This window comes from Lindgomyces ingoldianus (genome assembly GCF_010093535.1).
Source record: "Lindgomyces ingoldianus strain ATCC 200398 unplaced genomic scaffold BDR25scaffold_22, whole genome shotgun sequence".
NCBI lineage: Eukaryota > Fungi > Ascomycota > Dothideomycetes > Pleosporales > Lindgomycetaceae > Lindgomyces > Lindgomyces ingoldianus.
In genome coordinates, this window is record NW_022985183.1 from 562,534 (window position 1) to 574,179 (window position 11,646).

The 11,646-nt window shown below is 48.7% G+C and overlaps 3 protein-coding genes across 3 annotated transcripts; 2 read left to right on the forward strand and 1 right to left on the reverse strand.

Annotated features, from left to right (window-relative positions):
- Positions 1-3,202: 3,202 nt before the first annotated feature.
- Positions 3,203-4,351, forward strand: BDR25DRAFT_264300 (NAD(P)-binding protein). The gene is made up of 2 exons (XM_033686860.1): positions 3,203-3,697; positions 3,810-4,351. Exons 1-2 carry the CDS (start codon positions 3,323-3,325, stop codon positions 4,188-4,190), a joined length of 756 nt encoding a protein of 251 aa, XP_033545954.1. The 5' UTR covers positions 3,203-3,322; the 3' UTR covers positions 4,191-4,351.
- Positions 4,352-4,510: 159 nt separating this feature from the next.
- Positions 4,511-5,503, reverse strand: BDR25DRAFT_372297 (NAD(P)-binding protein; the record flags this gene model as incomplete). The annotated part of the gene is made up of 1 exon (XM_033697217.1): positions 4,511-5,503. The coding sequence occupies one exon, from the start codon at positions 5,501-5,503 to the stop codon at positions 4,511-4,513; it is 993 nt and encodes a 330-aa protein (XP_033545955.1).
- A 2,188-nt stretch (positions 5,504-7,691) lies between these two features.
- On the forward strand, positions 7,692-11,171 carry BDR25DRAFT_169815 (uncharacterized protein; the record flags this gene model as incomplete). The annotated part of the gene is made up of 1 exon (XM_033684122.1): positions 7,692-11,171. A coding segment is annotated over one exon (3,480 nt), but the record flags the coding sequence as incomplete, so codon positions are not given.
- Positions 11,172-11,646: the final 475 nt, after the last annotated feature.

Consider the following 11,646-nt stretch of genomic DNA (forward strand, 5'->3'; position numbering starts at 1 on the left):
GGGATCGCGGGTGGATGGTGGGAACGTGTGGCATCAGTCGCTGGTTGATCCATAGCTTCGGTGGAGAGAGAGAGACAATAGGAGCAGATGATGAGGAGCAGGGAATAGACAAGTGCTTTGATCAACGCAACGCAGAGGAATTTGCACAAACCGGGCCCATAACTGTCGCAACCGCTGATCAGGGAGCAATGAGGAGCAAGTCTATTGACTATGAGAGGCTCATAGGGAGCCTGCCTATGTAGTGGGAGCTCCGGCGCCAAGTGTCTCAGGCTGCTCGTCCGAAACACAGGTGCGACACCAGGACCATGTGCTCTCTTACGCGACACTTATTATAGCAAAAGATAACAGTTCCTTGTATAGGGAACCTCTAAATTAGTAGCTCTAGGTTAGTTAGCGCAACTATCCTGTACTCTTTAAGATAGCACTTAATTTCCTATGTATACCCTTTATAAGCTGCGACTGCAAGAGCGACTGCAAGAGAGCCTTTAGCAGGGGGAAAAGAACAGTTACTTGTAACTATAATTATCTCTTAGGCTTTATAATTAAAGCTTTACAACTCTAGAAGAACTAGCTATGTTATAAAGTTGTTTTTAGCAAATTAAATAACCTTATGTGCTATATTAAGAGTAAGGGGGACCCTGCTACTCTAAAAGCTTTAATAGTTATGTTGTAACTTTTAGTAAAAAGTTAAGAAGTATAAGCAGCTTTAATTAAACTGTAACTTAATTATATTAACCCCTGCTGTTAGGTGAAGCAAACAGAAGTATATGATAAGTGAGACGTAACTTGTCTAGAAAGCCTGAGTCGAATCGTACTACTTCCTGATGGAAACGCTGGTGTCCATCTCGAGTATCTAAGCCCTATGTATAACGTATCTGACAAGCGATACAAGCAAGTTGACAATACAGGCGAGCTGAGAGGTCTCACCATACATTATATCTTTGATCAAAGTTTTTGAACTACAAAGTATAATATATTCAGCAACTTCCTTCTTAAAACCTGATTCTTGACCAACTTTGCTGATTCTCTCCAGAAATGGTAGTGGTCCGGGCCAGGCAATAGTCTAATGTACAGGGAATATAGCGTTCGGCTCGAGAAATCGGATCTATTATATACTACTTATTATATATTCAAGGTCTGATAGCGTTTTTTTAATCCTGTTTTCAAATTTATAGGCCATGTGCAAGGCCGTAATACCTACATGTTGCAATTTATCAACATCGATTCGGCGACAAGAGAGGTAACGATTTATTATATTATTGGTTAGTAATATCATCAGGGTTCTATACTGATGGAAATACTGATCATGAACCTCAATAAGCCAGCGAAGAAATACTTCGCGTATACATTCGCGAAGATTAATTTGTAACTCTATGTATTTTGGGACAGAGGATAGTTTTATCCAGATTTTGTTAGTACTAATAACCAAAAAATTTTGTTCAGGTAACAGACCTCAAGCTCTCTTTCGTGTTCGAATGTTTCGTCTACATATGTAATGGGCTGAGACCTAGAACTATTGGAAAGCCTCGATGAGACCTCGTTGAGCTGGTAGCCTCCAAGGGGAGATCATTTTGTTGGGAATTCGGTTGGTTTAGTACATTCTCAGAACCAGCTTAGAGAAGCCACGTAAACTTTAGTCAGGTCCGGAGACGCAGATGAAAGCTCTGCCCACAACCTCTACGAATCCATCGAATACAATTCACGTTCAACCTGCACCTGCGCCTAGTGCGAGCCCCTTATAAAATATTAGTCTTCTTCGGAAGGCATATTTGGATAAATCAGTGAAACCATAACTTAATTTTAATAGGCGGTCTTTTCCTTTCATGTTTCCTTTCGGCCTAGATCTAGACCATTATTTCCTCGATTGTCTTTCTTTGTCGCGAGATGCAACAAGAAGGCCACAAGCAGTTCAGAAGGGGAGCGATGATAGTTACTCGTTGAATATCAGGTGGAATTCAAGACGCTGAGTGCTGATAGAGCACGCAAGATCAGATTATATGCATGCTGTGGCCTCATGTTACTAGGCCCGAAGGGAATGAGGGTGTGATTCGAGATCGCTTACGTGTCGCATCGACACGTGCTTTATTGACATGTAGGGCTCATGCTTCAGGGGCAGATTGTTGAAGCAACCCAATATCTCAAGTGTATTGCGGCAAATCTCGGCCTGAAGATAAGAGCTAAGAGAACCGAGGATGGTTTTTGAACGCCCAGGATCAGTTCTGTTGCCCCTGTAAGTCTCAGGAATTTTTATCCACTGGAACATGTTGAAATGTAGCGGTGAAGAGTGGGTGTAGTGTGAGAATAGGTGTAATGGTGGTTACCGTGATAAATAATTAGCGTATACAGACTATCCCACTACTAAAACATGTGCTACTTAATCCTATTTGTCTAGCTTCCGTTAATATAGTCTAAGTGTCTTACCTTCTAGTTTTTAACAATTCGCTCTCTATTAACAGAGTAATGTAGTTTAGTGTCTTGTTTTTCCATTACTTGTTGGATAAACCTTTCTTTAAATTTTAGTATTAGAAACAAAGAAGGGTAGAGAAAGAATGGACATAGAAAACAGAGTGAAGGCAGGAGATACGATATAGATGAGAGAGATAGCAAGGCGGCGTTGCCTTACAGTGGTCGACATTCAGTTAACACCACAGAACTGTATTGATTTAGAAAGTTCGAACTAGTTTCTAGGGCTATCTTGCATGATTGGGCTTAGTTTTAGGATCTCTTATACGATGGTTCGCTTCTGAGCCACCACCGCCACCTTCACAATGTGGCCCATGTCTGGGCTTCATTGCCAGCTCACCCCTGGAATTGTCTTTTGTGTAGAGTTGACGGAAAATCATGACAAGCACTTTTTAGTTGGGCTAGCTAACGGAGTTGGGATAGACAGGTGAGTTGAAAGTGAGCACCCTGAGCCGTGGCAGGTGCTAACTGAACAGCGGGTGAGCTAAAGTTGGGCCGTGCATTATTTTGCTTACATACCGGGGATACGGAGCTAATCAAAAGAGAGAAGTGGGAGGAGGTCAGGTAGTCGATAATATACGCGGAGTTTAAAAGCGGAGAAGAGTTAGGGTCCGGAGAAGGAAGATTTACATCTCCGGTCCGGGGCTATTGTGCTGTAGCGCACCAGAAGATTGATAGAGAAGTGAAGGTATAAAAGGGTGCGTATGGCGCTCCTGAGGGTTTGTTTACAAGTCAGAACCTAGTTCCTTGTGAGAGTTAGAGAAGTCGGTCTGTAAAGCTCTCGAGCATCATTTATCAATCCACAAGCTTTCTACAAACATCATTGGCATCATTTTCCCAACTTCAAGGGCCCTTCAAAATGTCCTCTCCTGCCCCCCTCACTGGCAAAATCGCCCTCATAACTGGCGCTAGCAAAGGCATTGGTGCAGCGGTAACCACACAACTCGCCTCCCTAGGTGCCAAAGTCGTAATCAACTACTCCTCTGACGCCGCACCCGCCGAAGCCCTTGTCAAGAAAATTGGCAGCGACAATGCCATCGCCATCAAAGCCGACGCTGCAGATGTGAAAGAGATTGAACGCCTAGTCAAAGAGACGGTGGAGAAGTGGGGTAGGATTGATATCTTGATGCCGAACGCTGGGATAAGTCCTATGAAAGATTTGGAGAACACAACGGAGGAGGGTTTTGAGAGGGTGATGGGATTGAATGTTAAGGGGCCGTATTTTTTGTGCCAGGTACGAATATTTTTCTCATGCGCGGGCCATGCTTGACCTGCAAGATGAGATATTGGATTGGATTGGATCAAGTCCAGTCAGCGAGGCGAACTTTGTTAACTGGAAAATACAGAAAGCACTCCCCCACATGCCCTCTGGCTCCCACGTCATTCTCGTCTCCACCTCTCTCTGCACCCTCTCCACTGTAACCCCTGGCTATCTCCTCTACAACACATCCAAAGGCGCCATCGAGCAAATGACACGCGTTCTCGCCAAAGACCTCGGCCGCAAAGGCATCAACGTCAATGCAGTAGCCCCAGGTCCCACGGCCACGGACCTCTTCATGCGCGGCAAGAGTGAGGAACTGGTGAAGACGATAGCCGGGTGGAATCCGTTTAATCGGCTTGGTGCGCCTGAGGATATTGCAAACGTGGTAACTTTTTTGGCGGGCGAGGGGGGCATGTGGGTGAATGGACAGATTTTGTATACAAATGGTGGAATGACAGTTGGGTAGGGGATGGTTGAGCAGAAATAGGACGTTTTGCTAGCCTCGGAAGTATTAGTGATAGGGCTTAGATTGGGAGATTTAGGGTTGTTGGGAAGGGGGTGATGGTATGAGAGATGTTTAAATAAATAAGCTTGGTAGTGGTGAGCCAATTATGACCGTCTCAAAAGAAGCAGAAGCGGTGAGCCTTGAATCATGCTATTGTTACAAATCAACTGCAAAACCTGCAGTTATTCATACCGCGAAAGGTTAAGAGAATGCAGATTATTGTCCTGTATGCTTGCTAGAATAAGGTAAATGGTTAATAGCATACTCTGGCCTGCCTTCTATCAACGAAAATCCTTGACCTGTTCTTCACACCATGCTGCGAACTCCTCCGCTCTTCCTGTCCCACCATTTTCTTTACTCTTCAGACTCTTCAACAGGTCTTCCCGGAGTCCAGGATGTTTCCTCCCCCAAGGCACGACATAACCCCCCGCATCCAGCATCCCGAGTTCGGAACTCAAGCCTGCCCAAAGCTCTGTATATGCGCCCATCTTTCCTGGATATAACAGCGGGAAGGCAAGATAGTACATCCATTTCGCTCCGTGGCGCATCAGATTTGTTTTCATGTTTCCAGGGTTCTGTGTTATGCTTAAAATAGAGGAATTGCGTACTTGCGGCAGAGTACTGAAGTATGAAGCAAGATACCAGTTCCCGAGTTTGGAGTTGGTGTAGTTTACTATGGGTTTAGCGGGTGGTGTTACGATTACAGACATGGGGAAGCCGCCAGTAGGAGCGCCGTCAACGACTTGTGACGACGTCCAAATTATGCGGGTGGTGCCCGGCACCTCTTGACGTTCTTTTGATTTATCTGCTGCGGTGACGAGAGCGGGGAGAAGGATATGCGCAAGCAGGAAGTGGCCGAGACAGTTTACACCAAGCTGAAGTTCGTAGCCTTGTGCTGTGGTGATACCTGGCGGAGGTTGTGATACCCCTGCGTTTAAGAAGAGGACGTCGATATGCCTTGTTTTAGCTAGCAGTGCTTCCGCAGCTTGCTTGATAGTCGAAAGGTCCGCAAGGTCCAAAACCACCCCATCAATATCTCCTTCGCTCTCGCTCAGTGCCTCAGATTTTATTTGCTTGATGGTCGCTGCAAGGGATGGTGTCGAACGAGAGGTGATGAAAACGGTACCTCCGGCATAGTATAGGATTTTAGCGAGCTCGAAGCCGACACCTGAGGTTCCCCCAGTAATGGCGAAGACTTTGCCTTTTTGTGATGGGAGGTTTGTTTCCGTCAAGCCGGGTGCGGGGGGGAAGAGCTGGGAGAGGGTTGCGCCCATGGTGGAAATGTTGCCTAAGCTTAGGGGAGATCACGGGTATAGGTGTAACACCCAAGCTTAGACGCTCCTGCTATTAAGACGTCTAGCTTACTGGAGGCGAAATTGAAGAGAGGCCTCAATGTTATATATGCACCGTACACGAAGGGAACAACTAGGTTGAAAGAAAGCTGAAATTCGAATGGGACGCAAGAAGTTGACTCTCACGCAAATCTTGGACACTTAAGAAAGAAAATGACACATGTAGAAATTTATTGAGTTTACTACCTAGAAAGTTTGCCATAACTCCTGTTCCGCAGCAATAGGTGGATCTCCGCGAATAGAGGTGGGAACTCCGCATTATTAGTGTCTGAAGAACCGCGCCTCTTTGCAAAGGGGTTCAGAGGGTCTGTCTGCGGATCTCCGAGTCCATTTAACCGACGGGGTTCCGGATGGCGAAGTTACAGCACTCCTCGGTAGTTCTATTGAGTCGGAGATGGATTGGCATGTCCAGGTGGAGTTGATAAATCGCGCCAAGAGCCTAGCCCGATCCGGTGAGCTGACACATGATGAGAGGGAAATCTTCAGCAGAGCTCTGAGTGCGATACAGACAAGGCCAGGAAGGTAAAAAATCGAACACTTGTGATCTGTTTCGAGGGTAAGTGAAGCTATTCAGAAATTCAAGTTTTGCTCTACTTCCTCAAGTGGATCCTCAATGCGTCACAGCCACAAGGATAGGGGAACCTCAGAAGTTGCATTAGCGTGGCCGGGCACACCTCAGGCCACACCCATCCAGTTGCACATGAAACACGGCATACAAAAGAAAGCGAAGGCGGCCGTCCATTGAGAGTTCTTTGCGTGGGATTTTCGTATTGCTGGATACAGGATGACCCAACACTGATGATGGGCAGATGATTGACTTGAAGGTTACAACGTCAAAAATAGCCTGCGATGTGCTGCGCCCCAAACACGTTAACGCCTTTCCCAATGCGTGAAGCTCCCTCTCAATGCGGAGGTTTCATCGTGCTTTGCTCTCCATACCAGGTCACTGGAAGTGGACCCATTATGCGAAAATGTTTCTTGCACTGTTACAGTGCTTGTTGGTCTTCTTAGACTTCATCGGGCCGGGAAGATTGATGGTATTCCCACACCTTTGCCTTGACTACGACTGAAGTCAAAAGGCGCCAATCCCGAGACCCTAAGACCGTATCCGTTTCTATGAATAAAGATTTGTTGGCCAACTGAGCCGGTCCATTGCAGTGCACTAGGCCATCGTACGCGAGAAAGGCCGGGAAAGATCTCGATGCCTTGAGGTGTATAGAGGGCCATGATGCCTGAACAGAGCAGCTATGACGATGCTATCAAGCCGAGTAAATATTAAGTGAATTATCGCGTATTCACAGGGATCTCGCCTTGATGCTTGAGCCACCTCCACATCATCGCAGTTTCGCGCTGCCGCTGAAAACCATTCCCAACCCACCATCTCTGCGACACTCGCTCGAAACCGTTCTCCATCCCTCTTGCAGTAGCCTCAGGTCTATTCCCTAGCGGACCGCCTGGCTCGCTTGCTTTGCTTGTGCAAATACTACGCTGCAGCACCCTGCCGACGAGTGCTCAGGAGTTACTCCAAACAATTCGGTTGGACCGGCGTCGCTCGCTCTGTCCACCTCACGCTCGCTCAACACCCGACAATTGACGGCCAACTCGGTAGAGGAATCATGATTGCAGCACGAGTCTAGGCGGGGCTCAATCGTCGCATCGTTCTTGCCCACCTATCGCTGCTGCAGCCCATCCGCCGCGTCGTTTCAGACAACGCAGGCCTTCCTCGCTGGCTGTGCTTCATTTTCTCAGCTGTGTCTGGCAGGCAGCTCATTCTTACAACAGTCAACACTTCAGTGTGTAACCAGCCCAATTATCAGATCAACTCAACTGGGTTACCGCCCGCTACCATAGCTGCTGTTCGCATGGGCAACTATTGATGGACAGAAGCGGTTCCCTTGTTGCATCACCACTCGAGAAGACGTCATTCGCCAGTGGACATGAGGATTCGGAAAGGAGGATAATGGACATTTCTACAGCGCAAAGCAGCGCTCGCGAAGAATCACTGCTACAACTAGGGCAACGAGACGTCCCCTCACTCCAACCCTCCCCACGACCTCCGCGACCGAGACGGAAACTTGGCGTCAACTCACGGCAGCGCCTCTTTTCAAGCTTCCTCTCGCTCATTCTCTCCCTCGCAACCCTCCTTCCGTTTTCTCATGCCGTCTTCATAAACTTTGATAACTGCCTACCCCATAACGTTACCGATTCGAACCCGAAGACCCTCCAGTTCGTACCCTTGTATGTCTGGGCCTCCTTCAACACCTCCGCGGAGAGCCATCACCTCAACATTACGGTATATGGGAATGTAACTGGGCGGTTGCTGCAGCAGGAGTTGCCTCTACCCAGTGACGAAAACTACTGGAACAACCCAAACCTTACAGATGGCAAGATTATCGATGTGAGCACGACAAATCCGAAGTACTCAACTCTCTTTTCCAACTACAAGGTTCTCACATACAATGCCTATACAGCCCAGCCCAGCCAGTTCTGTTTGTCCACTGTTAACAAAGCGTGTCCACTGATTCCAGTCTTCAGTGACGCTGTAGGCCCCAAGCAGCTGCCTGGATTCGCCGTGGGCCATGATTTCTACAGCAGCTATTCCTTTGCGACCTTCGCTGCGACAATGCGGGTAGATTCCGGTGACTTAGGCGGTCCTCCTTTGGCATGTGTATCCGCAAACATTACCCCAGACATAGGGAGCAGGCTAGCTGATGCGCTCTGCTACCTACCCGCTGCTGTGCTTGCCCTCGTGGCCATAGCAACCGTCTTCGCCGCGACATGCAGTCCCTGGGGAACCTCCGATCCCTTCCGCTGGTCTAGCAATTACGGGAGAGATGAAGACCTACTTCGCCTTGTCACCCCCGGCTTTGGTGACTGCCTTCAATACATCCAGTTCATTGTTCTGGCAGGCAGTTTAAACTTGAACTATCCAGGATATTTCCAACCAGTTGTCAGCCAGGCCAGTTGGTCACTCCTCATTTTTAATGAGAGTTTCGTCAGCCATGGGAACGGAGCCCAGTCTCTTATCGATGGAATCTACTTTGCGAACGGAACGTATGGTATATCACGCCTCGGCGAGTTGGTGGGCATGACGGAAGAGAAGGACATTTGGGCAGGGATGGCTGTGTGGCTTCTTGGACTCATCCTCGTTGTGACCTTGCTGGGCCAGCTCGGCTTCTTCATCCGCTGGATGTACCGATTGACAACTAACACCCAGGAATCTGACCTGCGGAGTAAAAATTGGCCTTTCACTGCAGGTAATATTGTCCGGATCGTGTTTAACTTCTTTCTTCTCCCTATTATTGCGCTGTCCCTCTTCCAGCTTGTAGTTGCTGGCCGTTCACCTGCATCGGTCGTTGCCATGGCTGTTGTCCTTTTAATTAGCGTTATCACAATCGCTACTTGGATATTCTGGTTGATATTCACAACTCGCCCGCGCGCGCATCTCTTCGACGACCTCCCAACCGTTCTCACCTATGGACCCCTCTACAATACGTACTCAGACGATGCTGCCCCTTTCGCTTTCATTCCGGTGTTGTTAACTGTCATCCGCGGCATTGCTATTGGAGCCATACAACCTTCTGGCATTGCGCAGATCATTATGCTTGCCATATGCGAAGTAATCTTAATACTCACCTTACACGCCTTCCGGCCGTTCCAGTCTAATACATCCATGAACGCTTATCACACATTCTTCTCCTCCATTCGACTTGTGTGCACGCTTCTCATGGTATCCTTTGTTCCCTCGCTGGGAGTGGATGAAGCATCCAGGGGATGGGTCGGCTATGCTGTTTTGTTATTACATGCCGTTGTCTTGGTCTTTGGGTTCTTTCTCAATTCCTTACAGACCCTTATTGAAGTGGCTGCGAGACTTGCTGGCGCCGGAGGGGAGCAGCGCGGCGGTCTCACGAAAGTTTTCGGCATGCGCCAACTATCCAAACGAACTCATCGCCAGAATCAACGAAGCAGCCTCAATTCAGACGCGGCAATGCTTGCTCACGATGGCGATGCAAAATCCATCCAGCTCATGGGTGGCAGGTCTCGAAGCCTCTCGGGTAGCTCAGCGGTGCTTCTCAACCAGCATTATACAGGAGGTCAGCGCGCCAGCGCCGGATTCGAAGGATTTAGTCAAGGTGATAGCCTCGGTGGCACGAGCCCAGGAACTCCTGGAGCTGGAGCATCACCATGGAGTCACTTTGGCGGTGGATCTGGTCAGAGTTCCAGACGTCCTACGATGGGAACGATGGAGGCCACGGATCCGTACTATCGCCCACCTCGCCCTCGGAAGCACACCATTGATACCCTAAATAATGTCCCAGCCGCCCGGGCTCGACACTCTGGTGGAAGTGCCGATCTTACGAACACGCCGTATGCCGATTCGCCAGATCAGGCTGAGGCCGGTGATGCTGGCGAAGGACCTTCGTCGTGGTCTCCAAATAAATCAATTACCCCAGCATATCTCCGGATGCATCGCGATGATTCCGATCCCAATCTTGCTGAGCGACGCAAAAATACTGATTACTCAGTTCGAGAATCCGATTTCTACTATGGTCTTCGCGGCCCCGCCCTATCGTCCACGCCAACTCGTAAGCTAAAAACCGGGCCTGCCGACCCAATGGGACCTGTTTCAAATGCTACTGGTTGGTTCAAGAGTCTATCCGTTTTCGGCGGAAAGAAGAAGGAGAAGGGCAAAGGATTCGAGGTTGTGAGAAGTACCCGTATGCCGCCGCAGATGATGCCGCTAGAGGAAGGTGACGAATCTCCTCCGATCCCACACGAGCCATATAGAGATAATCCCGGCACACCTCCTGACACGAAAATGTCTTCCGAGCAGCCGAATCCCGTTGGGGTTTTCGCAGTTGATGGTACAAGGAAATCAGAAGAGACTGATTCGGATCATAGCAGCGATTCGGACCCTTTTGATTCTCGAATGAATCGAGTGTCGAGTATCGCTCCCACACTAGGCCCAATAGAGACTGGAGGGGGCATCGAGTTGCCCAGTAGGATCGGCTCGCGGGCGTCGAAGATCTCACGTTCTCAAGCCCCCAGCCGTGCACCCACGTTGCCTAGGAAGAGTTCAAAACGGCCGAAGTCTACGGATAGGGCAGTTTTGGAAAGTACATCCAGGTTATCAACAGTTGTTGCTTCACCACCGGGCACCCCTGGGCGAATGTCAGCGCACATGGGCCTTGATCCTAGGCATCATCTTCAAGCCCATCCAAACACCGATCCTCGCCAGCATCTCCAGCCCCACCCGAATACCCTCCCTCTCCATCTTCCCTTCGGATCTTCAGAGCCATCACCTTCTCCAGAGCGCTCCGCGGGCAACTCAGCTGCCTCAAGCATCTATCCCAACGATGGTAACAGTGATTACCACCAACTTGGCAATCCGGATGACCTTGTACCCCCACATATTATTCAAGCTGGCGAACGGCCGGTGAGCACTGGGTATGTACATCAACATATGGCACGCGACAGCATCCGAAATGATGGATTCGATGCTGGCACTCACCTCGAAGCGTCGGCCGAGTTTGTCGACGGAAGGAGTCGAAGCATTAGCACTCAGCGCAGCGGCGCATCGCACCAATCCCGCTAATTCATCACACACTTTCTCAATATGTTTAGTTGACGACTGTTAATACATGGTTCCTTTACAGCGTTCCACCTTATTGTAATTGGAAATCTGTTTTCAGGACACAGACTTCACATTACGAATCTCTTTTCTCTGTATATCAAAAGCGGATTTTGGCGTTTTATTTCTTTTGGTAGAGTGCACTATGCATATTAGTACGAGGGTTTCTGGAACGGCGCAGGTGGCAAGCATGGGCTTAGAGTGTTTGGGCTTCAAACTGCGTCACTGCGGTCTTGGGAGAGACAAGCGAAGGGTTAGAGATGGGGAGCTTCTTGTCTGTATACATATGCATATTGGCAGCGGGATAGGTAGCATTGCAGCCCACGATAATAATTTGAGGCGAATCGAACATACAAAGTACTCGTAACATATTTTAGGGCTCATGTAGTTGCGAGGTGTGATCAGACTTCTCAAATTGACAGCTTCTGTATGG

Bases quoted from the DNA above. Each gene is read 5' to 3' on its own strand.
- BDR25DRAFT_264300 (XM_033686860.1), top strand. From the start codon at position 3,323: ATGTCCTCTCCTGCCCCCCTCACTGGCAAAATCGCCCTCATAACTGGC. The intron at 3,698-3,809 runs GTACGAATATTT...TGGAAAATACAG, and splicing joins GGCCGTATTTTTTGTGCCAG to AAAGCACTCCCCCACATGCC.